Source organism: Mercenaria mercenaria, chromosome 6 (assembly GCF_021730395.1).
Source record: "Mercenaria mercenaria strain notata chromosome 6, MADL_Memer_1, whole genome shotgun sequence".
In the NCBI taxonomy this organism is placed as follows: Eukaryota; Metazoa; Mollusca; class Bivalvia; order Venerida; family Veneridae; genus Mercenaria; species Mercenaria mercenaria.
In genome coordinates, this window is record NC_069366.1 from 82,066,868 (window position 1) to 82,091,071 (window position 24,204).

At 33.9% G+C, this 24,204-nt stretch overlaps 1 protein-coding gene across 2 annotated transcripts in view; it reads right to left on the minus strand.

The window, feature by feature from the left end:
- Positions 1 to 325: 325 nt before the first annotated feature.
- Positions 326 to 24,204, minus strand: part of LOC123548400 (sodium- and chloride-dependent glycine transporter 1-like) — a 29,358-nt gene continuing 5,479 nt past the window's right edge. The window contains exons 3-14 of one of the 2 annotated variants that reach the window (XM_053546474.1): positions 22,842 to 23,166; positions 13,295 to 13,427; positions 12,160 to 12,294; positions 10,922 to 11,025; positions 9,796 to 9,920; positions 7,953 to 8,065; positions 7,419 to 7,550; positions 6,916 to 7,015; positions 6,393 to 6,493; positions 5,466 to 5,633; positions 3,697 to 3,890; positions 327 to 2,309 (exon numbers count right to left, since the gene is read on the minus strand). In XM_053546474.1, coding sequence (XP_053402449.1) covers positions 3,705 to 3,890; positions 5,466 to 5,633; positions 6,393 to 6,493; positions 6,916 to 7,015; positions 7,419 to 7,550; positions 7,953 to 8,065; positions 9,796 to 9,920; positions 10,922 to 11,025; positions 12,160 to 12,294; positions 13,295 to 13,427; positions 22,842 to 23,166 — 1,622 coding nt within the window. In that variant the 3' untranslated portion in view covers positions 327 to 2,309; positions 3,697 to 3,704. Of the gene's footprint in view, positions 3,891 to 5,465; positions 5,634 to 6,392; positions 6,494 to 6,915; positions 7,016 to 7,418; positions 7,551 to 7,952; positions 8,066 to 9,795; positions 9,921 to 10,921; positions 11,026 to 12,159; positions 12,295 to 13,294; positions 13,428 to 22,841; positions 23,167 to 24,204 lie in introns of both variants that reach the window. The other variant, XM_045335612.2, reaches the window with a different exon arrangement.

A 24,204-nucleotide genomic window follows, 5' to 3' on the forward strand; every position in this document is an offset into this window, starting at 1 on the left:
TACTGATAAGATAATATCATCTTTCAGATTATTTAGTATTCAATTATAGAAAGAATTAAGAATTTTTAAAACCTTTTTTTAAATTTTTAGCAGGCATACATGTAATCAATTTGGCCAGGTTCGCGCCATTTCCGTCCGAACAGGTGTTGTATTCTAGTGGTCTTAACATAAAATTTAGCCTGGTGACCCATACATTTTTAGCCATTTTTATGCTCACAATACAATTATCTATACACAAGAAGAAAAAGAAAAAAATCTATGAAAGAGTTTTTTCAAAATTTAAAAAAAATATTCTTCACTATGGGTATTTTTCATTGAAAAAAGTTCACAAAAGTAAATATAAAACAATATTTTTTTTTCATTTGTACCCATTACTGTAAGGATAGAGTATTACAAATATGACTATGATATCAAATAAGTATATAATAAAATCTGTAAAAAGAAAAGACCGTATTGTGCTGCCTGGATGTATATTTTGGTTGGTATTTATAAAAAAGCAGAAAATTATGAAAATGTTGAAAAATCGCTGTCAGTTTCAGCAACAGTGGGTGTGTTCAAAACAATTTTTCACAAAAACAAGCCTGGTGATCTATTGTTTTTATTTGTTCATTGTTTTCAGCACAAATTTTCCTATCATATATGTGAATTAAAAAAAATTCTATGAAAGGAAAAAAAACTATAGGAATTCTCTTTAAGGCTAGCTGGGTAAAAAGAATCATTTATAAAAGTGATGCAAAATGGAATAAAATTTATAACAAAGACCTAGAAAAATATGGAGAACATATATTTAAATATAACACTTGCAAAGCAGATGCAGCTAAATTAAATTTCAAGTTCACCTTTCTAAAGGAGATAGTAATATCCCAGTGCACAATTAATTATAAACCATGTATACAAAACTACTCGAAAGAAATAATATGGAATAACTCAAATATAAAACAGACAAATAGAAACTTGTTTCTTTACAAACCTTGGTTGGAAAGAGGCATTTTATACATGAAACATATTTTTGACTTCCGAACTAAACATCTCTTAACATTTGAACAAATGCAATATATATATGGTATTGAAAATGGTGAATTTCTTAACTATTTGACATTGAGAAGAGCAATTGACAAAAAATGGGAAAAACACTTAGCTGAAGAGTAAATCAACTTAACACTTGGAACTGGATATTTAATAGATAAAATTAATCAAACTATAAAAATGAATAAAATGTTGTATGAATTACAAATTAAACAAATACACAGTAGCAACAAAAATCTAAAGAAATGGGATTCAGAATTATTAGAAGAACAAATTAGATGGAAACATGTTTTTACAATACCAACAAAGTGTACTATCGATTCAAAGTTAAGAGAATATCAATATAAATATCTAATGAGAATAATCCCAAATAACAATTATCTGTACAAATGCAAACTCACAAATTCTAGGTTGTGTGATTTCTGTTCAATGGTCCCAGAAACCCAGAGGCACCTTTTTTAGAAATGTCAAATAATACAACAATTCTGGGTTAATCTACAAAGACTTCTCAGAACTAAAAATATTCAGTTAGATATCCTTAGTTATAGAACAGTGTCATTAGGGTTAGAAGAAGAAACGGATACTTTAAAAAGAAATATTGTTAACTTCATTTTGATATTAGCCAAATATTTTATAAGTAAATGCAAGTATAACAAAAATATACCCGAAATTGAATCTTTCAAACTTTATCTAACACGGCGTATTGGCATTGAACGAATAATAGCAACTTTGAAAGACAAAACAGATATATCTAACACAAAATGGAATGATTTTATAACTTGAACTCTTATATTTATATACAAATGTACTTGTATATGCAGAAGCGCAGAATATAATATCGAAAAACATGTTCTCTCTAAACATTCTTGCTCACAAAAGTTTGGGTAATTTTTCCAAATTTTCTATCCCCACTTTATCAAACAAAAACCTTTAAGTATATCAGATGACGCACTATATTAATATTGTTATATTAAGGTATTGTTATACAGAATGTTTATATTTTCATTTTTCTAACATACATTGTTAATATACAATATCTGTATGTGTTTAAAATGTATAACATGTGCAATCTGTGTATACTTAAATGAATAAAAATGTAAAAACAAAAAAACCAATTAAGTTCTTCTATTAAGATAAATAAATTGTTTTAAAATAAGCTAAGTTGTGTATGGCCAGAGAACATGCTCAAGTTTGGTCACTTTTCTATTTTTTATAACGACTCCCGTTTCCAAAACGTTTTTCTCATGCTCATAAAGCAGTATTTCTCAAAATCTCAAAGAAATCTGAAAATAGAATGAAACATGTAAATAGATTGTTAAAGTTTGTTGATGTTTTTATATTTTGCTAAAGTGTAAAGCCACTAACATTTTACCAATTTACTATATAAGTGTATTTCAAATATCTCTTTACGAAACGATCGGAGTTAAGACGTTTTATAAATCATACAACAGTGCTCTGCCTGAACTTCGCAGAATTTCGCTGTTTTTAATTTTCAGTAGAGTATCCCAAATATGGAGGTTTGCTGTATAAATTAGAGAAAAAATTGAACTCTCGTCTGTTTCATTTGCTTCTACGTTTTCAGTTTGGAAATGCTTAAATTTACGTCAGCATTTTGACAACTGAAAATGCATCTTGCATTCTTATATGTGCACATGTCCCTATATGATATTCATATAACATAGGGCCTTCTACATTTGTCTATGGTAGAGCAAATATGTTGCTTTTGATCATGCTGCAATTTATTTCTTTGACTAAAGTAAACAATATTTTTGAAGGATTCGGTGCACGCGTTAATCGGTTTTCAAATTTTGGCGGCGTTTTCTTAGAAAATATGAGTCGCTGCAACTGCACAGGACTACTGATATTTCAAAAATGTTTTTATTATGTGACAATGCTTCGCATGTTACCAAAATTATTGTACTAAAACTGGTGTATTGTTAGCCACGTCTGGTGTTATCTTTATATGGTTACTTTCTCAATGTATATCATTAATATGTACACCTCATCTCGGTTCATTCAAAACATTTACTTGTCCTTTTTATGAAGCTGTGTGCGGGTCCGAAGACATACAATGGGATACCACTGTTAATTTTCTGTATTTTACTTTTTAAAGAATTTCGAGCAACAATAATACTGTTTATTCTGTTTGAACACCAATAAAAATAATAAATTTATAAAGAAATTTCTAACGTGGATTATTAATTACTGATCTAATGGAACACCACAAAAATTCAAATAAAAGCATTGAAACATAAATGTAACATTTACAATGAATATTTACAAGATATAACATCACTGGTTAACTAAAATATGTAAACTGATTGGTCAGTTAGTGACAGTATATTGGCTGTTTGAGCATACTACTCTTAAGGCCATAGATAAATCAAAGTTGCATATGACATAAGAAAATTTGTAAGTTTAACAATAAAAGATTCCTGGTTAATAAATATAAACAGTGTGAAGAGATTTGAATGGCATTTTGCTGCATAATATTTTTTCATATAATATTTTCTAAATAGTTCAAAAATTATTGTTCTTAAAGCAACAGATCTATAGTAAATTCATGAATACTAAATCGAGTTCGTTTCATTTAGGACTCCGTAGTATCTTTTTAATTTTAGTCAGCTAGCATGCTGCAACACTCCGTGTGATTTCTGTTAATCAACATACTGGCTTGATTAAAGCTTTGTGTTGAATGCCAGATTATCCAGTCCTTCTTTTCTCTCCTCTGCAGAGTCCGGGCTGATGACGCCATTTTGAATGTCTGCAGAACTCCACAACTTGTCTGGACTTATGATTTCAGGTTCCAATAACTCCCTTGGTGGACCCCATTTTTCATTAGGACGAAGGTTGACCCTGAACCTCTGAAAAGAAAACATATTTAACTTTTAAATCTGAACTTTAACGAAATCATCAGTACAATATTGATACTGAGAAAATAAAGTGAATAAAACGATATCTGATATAACATATTTTATATAAAATAAACAGCCACACATATAAGCAGACCCATTTTAAAACAGAATCATTGACCTTGAATAAACTATGATAATAATTAATAAATGAATAATACATCCACGGTAGGTATTAAGGCATTCGGATGCATCCAGTGGATGAAACTGAGATTTGAAGAAACAAGCAACCATACCCAAATCAAACTAAAACAGAAAACATACGTGAGTAAATTACATTGTAAGTGGCCTTATGCTCTAATAACCTGAATAGAACATTAAACAATAATTATCTAAAATTACCTAACACAGATTTAGTTTTGATGAAACACATTCATCTTAAAGCAGCATGCCTCCAGATCGTTCAACAACAAAAATAAATTTTTTAGATATCTTGAAATAAATGCTATATTTCTTAAGAAGGCTTTAAACCTTAATTACTGACACACTTTATGTTACGGAAACACTTGAGAATTTGCTGTTTTTACTGGTTTTTACGATGAAAATCGAAAAGCGTTTGTCATGCTTTTACTCCATGTAAACTGTCTCGATTATAAATATCTATATTTTGATGTCGTTATTCACTACTTCAGCTATAGCGCCATTGGTTACGACGACAGGAAAATCTACGCAAAATATGCCAAAATAGTTTAGGCATGAAACTTTTTGTGATCAGACAAAAAAAAATGTTGTCAAAAGGTAACTTTGGCCTTGGAGCTAGCGGTCTTGGTCTTGCGCATGACACACTAACTCATGATAGAGAACATTTGTGCCAAGTAATTTTAAAATCCCTTGATGAATGGCAGATTTTTTGACTGGACAAGAAAAAAAACCTGTTAACCTTTGACTTATAAGTGTGACCTTGACCTTGGAGCTAGGGGCCTTGGTCTTGCGCATGACACGTCATCTAAATATAGGGAACAATTATGCTAAGTAATTTTAACATCCCTTCATCGATGACAGAGTTATGGGCCGGACAAGAAACAGGTCATGTTAGCCTTAAACCTCTAAGTGTGACCTTGATTTGGAGCTAGGGTCTGGGTCGTGCGCATGACACGTCGTCTCATTATGGTGAACATTTATGCCAAGGTATTTCATAATTCCTTTATGGATGGCAGAGTTATAGCCCGGATAAGAATTTACACGGACGCACACACGCATGGACGGACGGACGAACGCACGGACGGACAGTGCGATTTTAACATGCCCACCTTCGAGGGCATAATAAAACTTTATATATATATATATATATATATATATATATATATATATATATATATATGAGGGAGGTAGTTTTTAAAGTTGGCATTTCATTATACTACAGTAAAGTGTCGATAGACACATTATTCTCAGATAGAAATTAACAGAGAATCAAGTTCTTATCACCTCCAATCATACGTACATTGTACATTTATATAGATGTACTCATGACGATGTAGCGTGTGATTGACGAAATGTAGAAATGTAATAATAACAATTTTGTTTAACCTCAAGAAGTGACCCGGGTGTTTTGATCAGTTTGTATATCATGTATAACGGTATTGGTGCAAGGGATGCTGACGCTATACACCATCCAATAGCAACCGACCAATCAGGGTACTCGTAGTTGTCGACGGTAGGGGGCGCATAGGAGTAAATTGTAAAACCGACTGTTACCTGAAAGTGATAAAAATCTATCTCATTTGACACTGAATGTTTTGTGGAGCAAAACAGATATACTCTATACAGAAAAGAAGAATAAAACATACGTATAGAAGAAAAATTAGTTTTCCCTCACCATAGACATATAGTGATAGCGCATAAGGAACTAATCTAGTTTGCTCTATACTAACTGGTCGCGGCCTTATTTGATTGCGAAACTTATGGTCGAAGAAGCTCTAAAATTCTAGTACTGGAGAACTTAATTAGAATATTTAGTGCACAGTACCAACTCGATTAGATTTTTTTGTTAACTTGCTATTTTCTAGTTTTTGAAATTGACGTAGTTATTGAAATAATGACAAATTAAAAATGATAAGTAGTATATTGTACAATCATAACTCGTAGGTATTCAAAATTTACTTCTGGCCGGTAAAGGCAGAAGCTGTGTACAGGGACTTTGTTGCTACGTATGTATCTTTTTTTTTCTGGTCATGATATGATAATGGTAGTATCATGTATATATGCATAAACGGTACAAATGGAAAATCCTAGACGGTTGCTCTTAACAAATTTAACACATAACATTTCCTGTAAGGTAATATCTTGTTATGGATGAATTTACGATGCTATTGGTTGCCCTGAAGTTTTAACGGATGTTTTGATTTTTCGCGCATGCGTGTTACAACGTGCGGCAAAAAAACCACGACAATGTAAAGTTCTAAACAGAGACGAATTATATGCTCATGTAAACAGAAATAATACACATGTACCTACCGCTAATAAAAGTGGTGTTAGGAAATACCAACATATCTTGAAATACACTGGTACACATTTCCCAGTCATTGCGTGCATGTTTTCATCAAGTCTTTTCATACCTAAATGAAATTCAGAATCATAGTTTACATGTAAATTTACGATTTTATGAAGTATTCTTATATGAAAATCATATGTTTTTTCTAATAAAACACGTTTGTGGTGACGTCACGTGGAATATATTGGACTTGAGAAATAGTACTTTCATATTTTATCTACATTTACTTACTAGTATATAAAATGGGACATTCTCGAATCAAAACAGTATAAGGAAAACATATATTTTTGCATAAGGAACAACACTTTCATTGTCTACCGCCTGTGACCTCAGACATCAGAGCAAAGCAACGAGCTTTTGTAGAACATTACAAAATTTTGCACATGTTTAAATCAACTGCAAGTCTAGGGTATAGCTATACATTTTTTTCATTTCAATCTTGGCCTACACCAAATCAATATAGTAATGTTATTGAAGGCACTTTACCATACACATAGCTCATAACTAGGAGCTCGAACAGTGAAATGATGGTAAGTGAGAATGTTGCCGTATACCAGTCGACCAACGTCAGCAAGTAGAAACCACCCTGAAGTCAGTAAGTAATAATTATATATAAGTTGAAAGTAAGTTTTGAAAAACAATATACAATGTACAAAAACTGTAGAAAACCCCACACGGGAGTGAATTCAGTATTTACATTGGAATTACATCAGTGGAAATATTTGCTATATGTAAAGTGCCTTTGAATGTGTTTATCATGAAAAGGGCGTTATATAAAATCTGGTATAATAATAATCATAATAATAATAATAATAATAATAATAATAATAATAATAATCAATTGATCGTTTTCTGTAAAATATCTGATAACACACCGATTCGCGTTTAAACACAGTATATGCATTCTTTAATTTGCATGGAAAAACATATATATATATCTACTCCGGATGCGCAAACTTGAACAACACGTGGTTACCGGAAGTACTTACCTCCATGACTTGTGGGATTGCGAGCAGAAAAGCTATAAGAATGACAAGAAATGTCAGCAGTGTTGTCTTGCCCTTCAGATGTTTTGGGAACTCGTCTTTTAGTGCTGTGACAACGATCTCGTAGCTAGGAAACTGTCATTAGAAAATATAAACATTTGAATTACTCACAGTTTCTCGATAACCGACATTTACTAGTGACTTATTGTTTGAAAATGAAAAAATAGCCATGTCCAATAGCAGCTATATATGGCGTTAAGTAATATCAACATGCAAACAAATTAATAAACTATATCTCTTATTTTAAATTATATGATAAAATTATGCAATTATAAAACCAAACATCCCTTTGTTGAGTTATGACTGTTAATATCTTTCTTTGATGTTTTTGGCCTTCCCACGACTGTCATATTAAAGCAAATAGGCAATGCACATAATGGATTTTACCTTCTATAAAAGTAATAAAAATTAACTTTTGCTCCATATTTATAAACATTTTTCACGTTTATGTACGCTCCATTAATGTTAACTAGGTACCTGTGAATCAATCCCTAAAAACACAGACATGAAGAAGAACAGGATGCACCACAACTGAGGCGGGGGTAGATAGTTTGCCGCTTCCGGGTAGGCAATAAAGCCAAGTCCATATCCTGGTATATTCCATAAACACAAGAATATTACTTCTCGGAGGATCCCGTCAAGTTTTTTTCTTCAATTTATAGTAACGTTGTTGTTTGTTAGCATATTGCAGCTTGAGATGACCCGAGAAGAGACAGTGTTTTCAGTATTTAATAAAGGGAGATAATTCAAAAGGAAAGCATGTTAGAGTAATCATTCTTGTACACTGTACTTCTCTAGGTCACAATAGCATAAATAGTATTCCCTACATATTCTATATAAAACTGACATTTTTTAATGAGCTACCAAACATAGCTAAACCCATTTTAGAGAACAAATCCTTACTTCTTTTTAAAGAGTTATGATAAAACTGACATAAAATGAAGAGAAAAGTAGGGGTCATGCATCTTCTAAGAGAGATTTCTCTTGTCACATCACATTTGATTACTGTAAAATCACATCAAAATCACACTGCTGTGACCTGGGAATACTACTCATAATAAAATTGAGTTTCACTCCACCAAATGCAATCTCCTCTCCCAACTCTCCCAATTTTTCTACCAAAATGTCAAAAATACACCCACAATGAAATTTAAACAGAAACCAGCTTTAATTTAGACCTCTCTCGCCATGCCAAGTGAAAAATTAGTGTTCAAATACCTGGAAACCATTACGGTTCCTTTACTAGTTAGGCCTCTAAATATTCTGTTATTGTGTAAGGGTTAAACATCATTCCTTTGATAGTGTTGACGTTATTCTCCGGACAAAAGTGATTTTAGTAAATGTGATTCTTCCAAAATTGAGCTAGTAGAGTTATGGTTCTTGTACACTGCATTTCTCTGTTAGCATGCGTTTATTAAATTTTCGATTTGAAATAAATTCCCTTAAACATTTTTGGAGTAATCTCCCAGACAACTAAATCCAATGAAATGGATAATTAATAAGTAAGCATAGAAGAGTACTCTTTTCTCAATGCCTTCTGTCAATGGAAGTTAAACAAAATCCCTTTGATAGTTTTGGAGTTATTCTCAAGACATACGTGCTATAAAATAAAGAAAGCTAATTTAACATAAGCAAAGTAAAGTTATGTTTCTTGTTCACTGCATTTTTATAATGATCTCTACCTTTGTATGCAGTTTGAATAAATTCTGTTTATCCCTTTTAGAGTTATGGCCCGGACAACTTAATTTATTAAAGGCAAATAATTCAAAAAGTATCGTTATGGTTTTTGTAAAAAACACTTTTCTTTAATAGACTCTGTCTTTGTATGATGTACGTTTAAGTAACTTCACAATGCGCTTTTAAAGTTATGACTCAGACATCTGATCATAAGAAAGGGAAGTAACTCAGAACGTAAGCATGTAAAGTTATTATTCTTACACAATTCATATTCTCTGGCTGTATGAAAGATAACAAACACCAATGAATACTTTCAAAATTATCGCACAGACAAGAAGTCAAACATACAAGCAGATAAACTGACACACGAGCGAACGGACACGATGGAAAGTGACACCATGCTTGGAGCAGATCTTTAAAAATAATTCTATGACATATGTTGGACTTGTTTTACGTGCAAATCTGGATATTGATAAACATAATCTTTTTAAAAACAAAAGAAGTAGCAAAAACATAATGCTCACATTCTTAAATTATCGTAAACATAATACGGAATTCAAGCCAGCCATGCAAGATAGACACTTAGCCATAACTTCCATTAAAAACTTAATATGTGGCATTACATAGCACATAAAACTCGTACCTGACTGGTTGAAATTCTTTATATCTATTCCTGTGCGATAGGAAACATGTCCAAGCACCGAGAAAACCACAAAACCACCAATAAAACCAGTCATCAAGTCCAACAAGCATACTAATATAGCATCCCTGGAAACACAAAATAGATGCAATTTATATAAGTTTATTTCTATTTGTCATAGCTTGTATTTGCTAAATTTCTAAAATGGACTAGTCCATCATTCAATTTCGACAGTACCATTAACTGTAAAAGATACCGACTGAATGGCGATCAGTGCAGACCATGATCCATGCTGGCTACTCTTGGTCTGCACTGGTCGCAAAGGCAGAATCACTTGCCGCCATCAAGCTAAGCGTTAAAACTGTATCGCCTGCTTGATATTTTTTCGACAAGCTTAGAAGAAAAAATCTAAATAACATATATACAAATTCCAACAAAGTCCGGTAAGGCTGTGATATCATTTTATGTACTTTAAGACCTCATCTAAATTTATAAAAGTCATAAAAATACACATAAATGTCTGGAATTTACAAACGAGCGACTTCAAACCATGCTAAGCAAATGTTGCGATATTATTTTATTTTTAACCTCTGTCTTATTATCAAGGGTTAATCTTAGCTGGCTGTAAGAGCTTAATATGTAAGTTGTTTAGTCTTGCAGACAGAAAATAAATCTTGTCTTACTGGTAAGATGATCTGATTGCTATATAATATTGGACGATTGTTGAAAAAGTACGTTAATTGTTTTCAATATATTTTAAATTTTCTTTGTAATGCAGCAATAAACTGGCAGATCAATCTTCTTAACACTGGAAATTTCATAGTGGCGGCTCCTTTTATTGTGATGTCCCGCATCAAATACAAAATTTGAGCCGCACCATGAGAAAACCAATATTATAGTGCGTTTGCGACCAGCATGGATCCAGACCAGACTGCGCATCTGGTCAGGATCCATGCTGTTCGCTAACGGTTTCTCTAATTACAATAGGCTTTGAAAGCGAACAGCATGGATCCTGGCCAGACTGCTCGGATGCGCAGGCTGGTCTGGATCCATGCTGGTCGCAAAAGCACTATGTTTATTTTCTCATGGCACGGCTCAAATAGAGTCCACGCATGACAAAGCTACCTACCTCATACAATTGTTGCTGAACTTGTTATAACTGGCAAATGTAATCATTGCTCCTAATCCCGGCCCAATGGAGAAGAAGACTTGCATGCAGGCTTCGGCCCATATCTAGAAAATAACTAAGGTAGATGTATATGCCTCAACCTACGCCTAAAACAGAATTAAAGTAGCTAGGTGTGCATGCCTTGGTCCATATCTGGAAAAGAATAAAGGTAGATGTACATGCCTCGGCCCATATGGGCTATATCTGGGCAAATGTACCGTATGGGTCACATTGTAAGTTTTTGCCCACATCGGACCCTTAAGGGACCCATATACAATGTCTCAGCGATTTGATATATCATTGCATGTCACTAGTATAAACAATCGTTTTTCAATGTTTTCTACGAATGTTGATACATTTCTTTCGTATCAAAAAATACGTTTCCCAGAAGGATCCCATATGGGTCCCATATTTCCTGTCGTGACTGTTCGGGCAGTGTATATGTATATTGTTTTTATTTATTATTTATTTATTTATTTTGTATAAGTGCAAAAATATTATAACAATTTGACAATATATCTTAACTTGTTATTGCATACGCTGAATTTAACACAACAGGAACTTTAAAAAAAAGATATTTAAATCTCGCAAGATTATTTGTTGAAATCAAATTTGCATTAAATAAATTTACAACAGAACTAGATTTCTACAATTTTCCTTTTTGCATTTATATGAGCTATAGATAATAGAGGAGATACAATAGTGGTTTTCCCTAGATAACACTTTCATTGATGTTGTATACAGCATTGTGAACAACTCCAACAATGGAAACATAATTTTATTTAGAACTTTCGGTCCAAAACGATTGTGTAAAGGAGTTTTTATATCGATTTTCCTTTTGTCTATAAAACTAAAATTAATTAAGATACTAGTAAGATTCCCAATTTCTCCCATGGAGTCTTGATAAATAAGGTAGGTACAACTTAATTATGGATCTTGCAAATGAATACGAAAAACACTATTACAGACTTGTTGGAAAACGGTTAACGGTAAAAGTCTAAACGTCCGGCTTAAAACGTTCATGATACAGACCCAGGACCCAGATCTATAAAACTGATTTTGGAAACCAGTCCAAAATTTCTAGCATGTGATTGGTTGACTCTGGGTTCAATCTTGAAATTGACCAATAGAAAGGCTGCATTTCGAGACTGGTCTCCAAACTCAGTTTTACAACTTTGGATCCACGGCTGACAAATTACCCGAGGCTCTTTTAGTTTCTCCACATCCGGTGTAATGTAATACTTGATGCCTATATCAGCTCCCGGCAAAATGGCTCCACGTACCAAGAATACTAACAATAGCACAAACGGACCGAGAACCGTGAAATACACAACCTGTAAAAAGACATTATTTTATAGATTTGTACTCCCATTTTTAATATTTTCGCTCAATTTACTTTTAAAGTATCCTACTTAAGTTATGCATATGTGGCTTTATTGCTCTTATGTTTCATTTTATTGCTTACAAATATATGTTGAAATTAAAACTGAGATAACTAGACACCTAATACAAAATGTACATTTTATTCATTTTTACTTTGGTAATATTCCACACATGCGTGCAGATTTCTGTCAACGCAGTCGTGCAGAAATACCTACTTTAAATAGATAGTTTAAATGTATCTAAAATTTACAGCTTACTTGAAAGATTTTAAAATATTGACTTAATATTTTAAACGTTGCTGTTTTGCATATTTTAGTGATGTAATGTACATCAACTGCACGGTCTAGGCAATCCGCAAAGGGTTGACGTAAATCACTGCTTCATTTTGTACAATAAATGCATTTTGGACTTGAAACTTCTTAAATTCAATCAAAGATGTTTTCAACAGAGCCATGGTCAGAAGTGTATTGTCCCTATGTAATATTCTTGCCCATGGACAATTTTGAAAAAAAAAAAGAAATGTTGCTTTAATGAAATATCTTGAAAGATTCATTAACGAACAGACTCAAAATTGAAATATGTATCCAAAATGGCTGAACTTTAAAATGAAAAATACCCTATCAAGACCAGTCTTATGATAAAAATTAGAAAGGTCCTATTACTATTATTGAAGCTTTTCATGGCAAAGTATAACATGAATGTTTTTTTTTTCTGTCATAATGAAAGAGATATTATGGAAAATTCTGATTACCGAAAAGCTAAATAAAAAATATCCATTTTTCTTTTTTTTCATTTTTGATTACTGCCTCTCGAAGGCATTTTTCTGTGAAATCTTTTCAGACTTTCGAAAGCAACACTATGAGACTTTATCCAGTCATTTGGGATTAACATATTATGTTTTTTAGACAAAAAATACAGTCATCTGAAATGATCTTAAGTAAAGAGTACAACCTTTCCAGTGAGTTTGACACCTTTGAAAATACACAGAAAGCAGGCAATTTCTATTGCAGCAAGACATCCCAACATTGCCCAGTTAACTGTTCCCATATCTTCTAGCCCTTCAGACAGTTCCAGAGCTTTATATCTATAGAAAAACAATAATTGAGCCGTGCCATGGGAAAAACAACATAGAGGGTTTGCGACCAGCATGGATCCAGACCAGTCTGCGCATCCGCGCAGTCTGGTCAGGATCCATGCTGTTCGCTAACGGTTTCTCTAATTGCAGTAGGCATTGAAAGCGAACAGCATGGATCCTGACCAGACTGCGCGGATGCGCAGGCTGGTCTGGATCCATGCTGGTTGCAAACCCACTATGTTGGTTTTCTCATGGCACGGCTCATGTACTCGTATTAGAGCGCGAATAAAGAAGAAAACTTAACAAATAATACATCGCAATTCTAATATCAAAGTGTCTGGAAAAATGGCCCAAGTGATCATACTAGTATAAAAAAAAGTATAACATCGTATTATCTGTATGAATGATTACTAATAAGCTTTGATAATGTGGCAGTCGAGTCCAGTAAGTCTAGGGGTTTTCAAAGATAATCCGTCATAGATTCATTATAAAGCAAATGTGTGCCCATACCACGTGACTTTGACGTCATTTTATGGCTAAGACGGCAAGCCAAATTCCGTCGATTCGATTCTTCGAAGTGGCGTAAGTTCTTTATTTCTTGATCAAATATGACCAAATAAAGTGCAGGCTAAGGAAAAAAGTGAGTACTTCACTCACAAGTAAACGGTTTTATCAACAGATGAATAGTTTTGGCCTGAAAACGGGAAAACTGTTTTGTTTAGAGAAAATGAGCATGGTAAGACGGCAAGCAAGAGCCCTTTTTGACAGAAAAACGGATGATTGTACACATCAAAGAAGTCGCACGTATTACCGATTCACAGGAATTTAATGCTGGCTCTGTGGGAGGCCTTAATTGACAAAAATGTAGCCGAATTATTTAAAAACTTTTTAAAAATCCAAAATATGCTAAGACGGCAAGTCCGCTAAGACGGCAAGTCATTTTTATTAGATATACCTGGTTGCACCAACTTACGTAATTCAACACTTTCGTGGTTACAGGCCGTCCATCCTTCTATCAATCCGTCCGCCAATAACATTTTGACTATGTTTTATCAATGCTTGTGAAATAAAATAGAGAAAAGTGGAAACTTTACAGATCGCCCAACACGACAAAAACGAAAATGTTGCAGGCTCGGTTTGACTGAGCCTGTTCATGGACGGCAGTGGAAATGCATGCTACCGTCCACGCCCTCTAGCCCCGGGTTGAGCAGAACTCAACATTTACACATGCTAAAAGTACAAAAAGCAATTTAGAGACATCCGCAGATGTATTCAAACGGCGGTGAACATGAAACCTTCAATGAACACTTACATAAAAGTTCAGTGACATTCATTGATCATCTTTCATCTTCTCCTTAAATCACTAGTGCTGGGCAAAAGAGATATGAACGGTTTATCCTCACTGTTTTCTCATTAAGGTAAAACAATTATTTTAATTAACTTTGGACCATACACCGTTTTGGTGGAATTACACACTATCATTGAAATTACCATCTGCATCGCCGGATGAATACATCATCGGATGTTGCTAAATTGATTTTTAGGTTGAACCCACGAAGTGGTTGAGACCTATAATATACCGTATTCCAGAACTTGCAAAAATATCAGCCTAACCATTTTCACTGAAAGACAGATTAATCCGCAGTAAGGTTTTTGCCCGTTTTTTTCGGGCTAATCGCAGTAAGGTTTTTGCCCGCTTTTTTCGGGCTAATCGACAGATATTCTTATTGATGTTTTCTGAACATTGTTCTACAGTCGGTTGATATTTTCATACATATGTAAATACAATAAGGTTAAAGGTCCAATACTAAGGAAAGTGAACATTTTAATTTCTTTTAAAAAGCACAGAAACTATTTCATTTTATTGGAAAATGAAAGTTGGTATGTAGAAATTCGAAATAAATCGCAGTATATGTACAATTATTTTTCTATGAAGTATGAAGAAAGTTAAAAAGACCTGGGGGGGGGGGGGGGGGGGGGGGGGGTCATTCTGTCGATTCATTGAAATTTCAACATGATACACATACATTTCTTTGAGTTCCAAAGACCTTCTGTAAATTTTGACCTGCCAATCTTCATTATTTAGTGTCTTGCAGAAGTCTATGCACTGGCTATGAAAAAAATTGCCAACTCACTTTCCCTTAGGCCATCCTTAAAAAATTGTTTGTTTGCAGTAACGCGACCCAGAATTTTTAGTGTGAGTAGGTAGGTAGGGATGTTTTTTTTTCGTTTTTTTTTTTTTGTATGCTAATTGTACAACACCTGCATTTTGGTTTTAACCCTCTGGTTTATACACCTTCTGGGTACTAACACTTCTCTGTAGAACGCTAACTTGATTGTAACATATCTGCATGGGTGGTAGTTTTCACATAGTATGAATACTAATATTACTCCAGTCAGAAACAGAGCTTATTATCTCCATATGAACTTAAAAATTTAAGATTATCAATATATTAAACAAAAATAATTGGCCAGACCTTTTGAATGTCCTTGCACTGGCTAGGGTAATAAAAAAACATTATATTTCTTAGGATTCAGCATTGAAGTACATAGCAAAATCTTATTGATATTTTAATACCCTGTAGACCTGAGTCTGATTACTAGCACCGCACTCCTTCAAAGCCTATGTATCATGTAATTTTAAGACAATACTTAATTGTTTTACATTGTTTACTCAGGGCTTAAGCTATGTAAATATATTTTAGGGAGAAGTCATTTCTTCCACAGCTAAGATTATGGAGAAGTGGAGTGATTTTAGGGAAACGCGGAAAGATTTTTAATAGCGCCATGACATGCAAGTTTAAAATGGAACTAAATATACTTATCAATGTAAATCTAATTTCTTATCCTTGTGAATCTAATGTGATTAAACTGCAAATTAAAGTTTTTTTTTCACTCTTGCAAAGATTGCCTTAACCAAGAAAAGCCTAATCTGAATATGAATACAATTAAAAAAAGCTGGGTTAATTCCATATCAGCAAAAATAAATCAAGCTTCCATTGCTAATGCACTCAAAGTCAAAACACAAAAACCCATAAAAGCATTGCACAGTCACTTCTTGAATTAAATACATTTCAATAGCAGTGACAACACTATGACATCACACATTATACACGCTTCTTCTTTGATCTGCTAGTGTCTTCTTTGATCTGCTACTGTCGGCACACATTAAAAGAAACAGTTGTCAAACAGATTAAACCCAGTTTCTGATGGCAGGTGTCAAAAATTTGCATGAATTTCAGTTACATTATTTAAGTCACAGAAAATTTCAGTAATAATAACTATGTTTGTAAAGTCTGGGTTTTGAAAAATAGGAAAAATTGGACCCATGGAAATTTAATATCACGCAAATAGGAAAATCTAGAAATGTAAACATTATGGATTTCTTTCGCTGGTTTTAGTCACTGCATTGAAACGATGTTTAACTTTATAAATAAATTTTCAGGTAAGAAAATTTTGTTTGTCTAATATTTTTGACGTTTATTGTGCTCTTTCCAAGTGACTTGTGCAGTGTCACTGCAGTTTTATCCTCGGGGCAGATTAAAAAGATTATGCAACGACAAAAGATCGAAACTAAAATTATTATTTGTTTGCAAAATTGTTTGAGAAATTATGACAGAATGATATCCAAGAATTTATCTATCCCAGATGTTTTACGTACGAGAAAATTCATTATTTTACAAATCTAAAACTCGGTTAAATACGTCTGCAGTATTGCACAGATAACACTATGTACCACGATTTGTCCATGTGGAATTTTCTAAACAACTTTTGCATGAATTTTTGTAGTATATCAGGAAATCGGCAGGGCGTTCGGTAGACTTATCGAGAAAAACTCGTATTTGACCCGCACAAAAAAATTTCCCGTGCGTCGGCTTGACCCGAGGAAATTTTCTTTTATGCGTCTCGAGTTCGAAAGAACTGCCCCTTGTCAATCAAAATCCCGGTGAATTCGAATATTGTTCGCCGCCATAAGCGGAAGTATGGCAGTAGGCGGAGCTTGGTATATTAATCAGCTTCTGGCAGATGTCAATCATGCCACGCGCCGACTGACACGTGGGCTTCTCGCGGTTTGTATTTGGTACAATAATGTCCGTCATTGCCAAAGGTATTTATTGATCAATGTGTAAAAGTTAATTGATAAACAATGCATAGAAGAGCAGCCTATTATCGTATTTGTGTCACTTGTTAATTAGCGGTATACAGAAAGCGTAACATTCACACATTTTGTTTCTTATCGGTCATATCGATCATTCATGTAGTTGAACTTCAACGAACACTGTCTAGGAAAACTTATACAAATACAAATAGTTACTAAAAAGAAATAACGAAACAGGAAAGAATAAAAACATGGCACCGATAAAAAAAAAAAATCCGAGTTTTGGGTTAAAAAATTGTTTGAGTCGCGGCGATTTTCGTGAGTCGGTCGCGTTACCGCAAACAAACAATTTTTTAAGGATGGCCTTAGTAATGGACCTTTAAAGAATGCGTCATTTTGTATTAAAATTATGTTTTTAAGTCTGTTGATCCATCGAGCACGACTAAGTTGAAAAGCGAAGGTGCATTCCTTTAAAACAATTCAGAAAAACCTCAGACGTGACCGAAGCGCATAAAAATATGCCATGAAAAAAATAGTTCAAAACGTATAAGAAAGATTTCTCTAGTTTATCCTTAATACATAATGCACTCGTCAGTAATAAAACAGCATAATTTTGATCTGAATCATTTTTTCTAGTTGTATAGGATATAGATCTGTATGCGATTTTTTCTACCTGTCCTGATTCGAATGACAAGGGAGATCACTGTGTATGAGTAAGTTAAATGATAAACTGCTTTATTTAATTTAAAAATAGATTTTCTTTCTGAATTACTTCCCTTTATTCTTATTTTACCCTTATTTTTGTACAGCTTTTATAACGACTGATTCATACTAGTTATTATTTAACATTTTGCTTTATCGTTTTAAAATCTCTGTAAGGCTGAGTCAAAATATTTGTTTAAGATTTCTTTTTTATAAATAATTATATATGTAGTATATTAATTGCTACAGTGCTCCACTGTTACATGGAAAGCTACACGTTACAGGTAAAAGCCCTGCTCCGCGGCTATTCACATTCTTTTGTGTGTATGCAACCCATGATTACAATAGGTAACAGTTAACGGCCACGTGCCAACCTTTAGCACGCAAAACCACAGGTATTTCATATAGAATTTCATATACAATAGACTATTTTGACAGACGTCACTGTTCATAGTCAGGATTTTCATGCTTTTTCAGTGACAATTCAAGTTGAAAGGTAGGACGGGAGCAGGGCTTTAAGGAAAATGGTCGTGATGCAAGTACACGTTTGGTTAACTTACCTATTTGTCTCGATATTTAATGTAATAACCTATATTAATACTTACAAGATAAACAATTGACATTCCTTGCTTATACTGAATACATTTAGATGTTAGGGGTACTTTACTATGACTTTTAACAACATTACATCAGTCCCGGATTATTATAATTGTTACTGAATTGAAAAATTTACATGAATGTTGTCATTTTGATAAACGTTAATAAAACAGAGTAAAAGCTACAGAGTTTTTAAAATAGATTATGAAGCAAAATAGAATCATAACAGTACATAACGAGAATTCCTAGTCGGTTAAAAATCTCATCAGAGCTAATAAATGTTACTTGTAATTTGACTTTCCGACTCAATTAATAAATCTTATCTTAGTATATCAAATGTTGATGTTTGCGTGGTGTGAAGTTTCTAAGTATGTGTGCCCGATAAATGAAACTGTTTGATTTCTTTTAAGCAAAATTGAATCAAAGCATATCAACGGGGCATTTGCGTCTTCTCCCGATGATTTTCATGTGTATGGTTCTTTTTCTTATCTTAAAACTGCACGGAAGTCGAAACAGCAGGATCTTGGGGTAGTTTCCAGTTTGGCGGACCCCACTGACTTCTACTGTTGTTGAAGCAGGGTCGGTCGTTTGTACAAACATTTTAACAAGGTAGTGGAGTTTAAAGACAACAACCCATGAATTAAAGAAGTAGGGTTGCAACATTTTTAATGTTTTGGTGTCAAGATTACTTAAAATAGAAACAAGAGCTGTCCGTAAGACAGCCAAGCTCGACTTTTCGAAATATTGCCCCAGAAGCAGGAAAATATTACCCAAAAAGGTTAAATATCAAAAGATTTTTAAGTTCAAAAGGGGGAATAATTTGACCAAAATGCATATCAGTTATGGGACTTGCTGCTATCAACTAGTTTTATAACCCCGAAGGCACATGTGAAGTTTCAATTCAATATCTGCATGAGTTTTGGAGATAGAACTTGCATGTAAAACTTAACCAGAATTTTCAAAGTCCAAAGGGGGCATAATTTGCCCAAAATACATGCCAGAGTTAAGGGACTTGATCAGTGAGGTTAGTAATTGATTAGAAAAGAAAAATAAGTTCAAATTATATGCTTTTAGTAATAGCTGTATGTACTTGCACGCAAAACTTTAACCAGAATTTTCTAAGTCCAAAAGGGGGCATAATTTGGCCAAAATGAAAGTCAGAGTTATGGGACTTGCTGCTATCAACTAGTTTTATAACCCCGAAGACACATGTGAAGTTTCAAATCAATATCTGCATTAGTTTTGGAGATAGTAACTTGCATGTAAAACTTTAACCAAAATTGTCTAAGTCCAAAAGGGGGCATAATTTGCTCAAAATACATGTCAGAGTTATGGGACTTGACCCAGAGAGGTTGGTAATTGACTAGAAAAAGAAAAAATAAGTTTCAAAGCTATATGCCTTTAATTGATGGCTGTATGTACTTGCATGCAAAAACTTAACCAAGGTGTGACGCCGACGCCGATGCCAGGGTGAGTAGAATAGCTAAACTATTCTTCCAATAGTCGAGCTAAAAAGTGGAAACTTCACAGGTCGTTAAGTCGTGACATCAGTACATTTTATTTTATTAGGCTCGGCTAAACAAGTAGTTGATTTTGCAGAAATGTGTAGAATTATACAACCCTTTCTCCAAGAATTGTGAAAGTTGGTGTATTTGTGGGTGGTTCCAATACTCCCGCTTTCATAGCCTTGGGTATTGTTTAATCACCCCTTGGATATGGTGTCTGCTTTTTAATTTTGCCTTTTGACTGTTCCTGTGAAACGCAGGTTCCATAACCTCAGATCCCCTTCCTAAATTCTAGTTTGTTTAGTTCTGCCCATTGTTTTCTCGTTTGGGGCAAACCCTTTATTTTATCTGGGGACCAAACGCCGCTCTTCATGGAATTACACGCCTCAACACGTGTATCACGTGAAGGTTCCATGTTCATCATCGTTTGAATACATCTGCGGATGTCTCTAAATTGCTTTTTGTACTTTTAGCATGTGTTAATGTTGAGCTCTGGTCAAGCCGGGGCTAGAGGGCGTGGACGGTAGCATGCATTTCCACTACCATCCACGAACAGGCTCAATCAAACCTTGCCTGCAACATTTTCGTTTTTGTTGTGTTGAGCGACCTGTGGAGTTTCCATTTCTATTTTAATATGTGATATCGTGTTAAATTTTGGGGAAAAAATAAGATTTTTCTATTCTACTCGATACTTTGAACACAGCTACATAGAAATACTTTTTAAAGCATGTCTTCTAGCTTATAGACTGAGTTAAGCATAAGATTCTTATTTGTCAAAACATTATTCTATATATCTGAAAATTGTGTTTTTGATTTGTGGAAGTCGACAGAATGGCTGTTCTTAATAAGTAGCCTTATTTTTAATACGTAACGATTTGTCAAGAAAACATTCACTCAAACATTATATGTACAACAGACTTGTGAACATATAAAGTAGTACTGATTAGGTCAAAAATGTGTATTATTTGTTGTTGCCTGCTGCATACTGTATATTTGTTCTTTAGTTTTCGAACCGCTTTAACATACTTTAATCTTAAAGACCGACACGCAGAGGTACATCCAAGATGGTATACATGTGTAGCTTTTGAATTCTTAACCTTTCTAGAACAGTTCTCACTTATATGCCAATCCTGCTAGAGCAAAATCATAATTCTCGTTTAATTTATCTATTAAGCCTCACAATTTAGCAACTGTACAAAAAAAAAAAAAAAAAAAAAAGGCATATTTATATAAGGTAGTTCAAAACATCATATGGCTTCACTTATATAACGGTTCTTTGATGTTTACCTATAGTTTTGACAAGAAGTAGAATGATCTACTATTGGTAAACATCCAGTGACCGCTTATAGAGAAGTGCGACTCCATAGACGATATTACTATAAAAAATGACTTGCCGTCTTAGCGGACTTGCCGTCTTAGCATATTTTGGATTTTTAAAAAGTTTTTAAATAATTCGGCTACATTTTTGTCAATTAAGGCCTCCAACAGAGCCGGCATTAAATTCCTGCGAATCGGTAATACGTGCGACACCTCTGATGTGTACAATCATCCGTTTTTCTGTCAAAAAGGGCCCTTGCTTGCCGTCTTACCATGCTCATTTTCTCTTAACAAAATAGTTTTCCCGTTTTCAGGCCAAAACTGGTCATCTGTTGATAAAACCGTTTACTTGTGAGTGAAGTACTCACTTTTTTCCTTAGCCTGCGCTTGATTTGGTCATATTTGATCAAGAAATAAAGAACTTACGCCACATTGAAGAATCGAATCGACGGAATTTGGCTTGCCGTCTTAGCCATAAAATGACGTCAAAGTCACGTGGTATGGGCACACTGTGTATTGGAAAATAAACAGTGTCGATTGTATTGAGGTCAACTGCCACATTATCAAAGTTTATTAGTACGTCGCTTTTGAAATGGTTAACAAAACAGTCCAGATGTGGATCCATGATTTGGATTTGTCGGAGAGAGGGACTCTGGGGCATGCCCTCTTGGAAAATGTTTCAGACTTTTATTTTGCAAGTAAGCCGCAAAAGATGCAATTTAACATGGTGAATATCTGACATGGTTTGAAATACTATTTTACAGAATGTCATCATTTATTTGTAAATTTTCAAACAACAATTAGACCAGATTGACAGCAATTAATCTGACAGTCGTTCCGCCCCACCACCTCAGGAATGAAAAATACTACTGATACACAATCAATTTTGCGTGCAAAGAGAGCCGAAACTTTTGTTTAAATGACTGATGGTTCAATTTTAAACCATGACAGTGACCATCAAAATGTCTGCTCACAGGATTTTGGGAGTGGGGGCTATTACAAATATTATATACAAAACGAGTGAAAGAAAACAAAAAATGCATGTAGTAGACTTTTGTATTTCTTAATATATATATAAAACAATCATACCTTGTGAAATTTAACTATGCATTTGTTTGTCCTAGACCAATACGGGCTTGGAAAAATCTATGAAATGCATATTTCTTTTCGCCCGCATATACATGATGAGAAATTGTAACTTACTTCCAAAACTGTTCGGCCGATGTAACTTTTGCCACAAAGTCGGCACCACCTGTTGTGCTCATGTTTGATGTCATTTGTGTAACAGTAGACAACGATGTCGCAATAGTTGTCGTAATATTACTAACAACAGATTCTCTTCCGGTTTCTTTGTAAAGAGCTTCCGAATTTTCGACACACGTTTCCTTGATGTTCCATTCGTTATCACACGTGGTCCAGGGGAGCGTTGGAAAGAAGGAATAAAAGAAGTAGAACAACATCCAACAGATGATTACAGCATAGTAGATAGAGAAAATAAATGTAGCTATGAGCGTTCCGTATCCAACTCCTGAATAAAAAAAGGGAGACAATCAGTTATGTATAGATATCTGTTGTACGAATCTGGATACAGTCGTCATATACTGGCTTATAAATTGTGTTAGTTTTGCTTTGAACATACAATTATGATCTTTATTAATTTCATGTGATATCCAAAATGTCGGTAACTGTTATCTCGTGCAACTATCATTGGTTTGAAATTTTAATTAACAATTAAATCCATGGCATTGTCTTTAAGGCAATGACAGTGCAAGTGCATGTGTAATATTTGTAATATTGAAGGTAATGCTTTTCTTACCTTCTAACCTTACACATTCTCTATTTAGATAGCTGTTTTATAGGTTTTCAACTTATAATCATGATAATTCAAAGCAATACGGAACCTTAAGTAACGGAAAAACATTTTGACCAAACTGCATACAAACTGGAATTCAGGGCATAAATTCCCGCCAAATGTAAACAATAGCAGTTGCCTCCCCTGTTTACTACATTTCGAAGAGAATTCTTGAATATGTGCAGGAAAACTAAATTCACATTGAACAATATAAAAGGTACTACTAGTATTATATTTCAACGTTTCTCTTCATCAGCATTAAATGTAACATTAGTAGGAGAAGATATTCTCATAACAAGAATATGGGAACATATTGCGGACGACTGTAGAAGTGAAGGTATTAAAATGATTGTTACGCAATCTTTTGGTCAGTTTATCACAGTGTCCATTAAAGATATGAACATGTTTTTTTCAGCCACCATAAGGTGGCCCATTTATTCTCCCCGAAAATAGGTGAAGTAGAGGTCGGGGAATCATCCCCTATGAACATGTTGATCATTTTTTACAATTAGGGTTTGAGATGCATTCCCTGTTCTATACGTATTCAAGCGTAAAAAATATACTAAGATATCATAGTCCTTTTATAGTACATACACTGGCGCGAGTTATAATAAACGCAACATCTATAGATTCGCAAACAGATTCGCAGTCGCGACTTACTTAATGTTTATATTTCTCTAATATGCATAATAAATAAATGTATAGTGAGGGAGA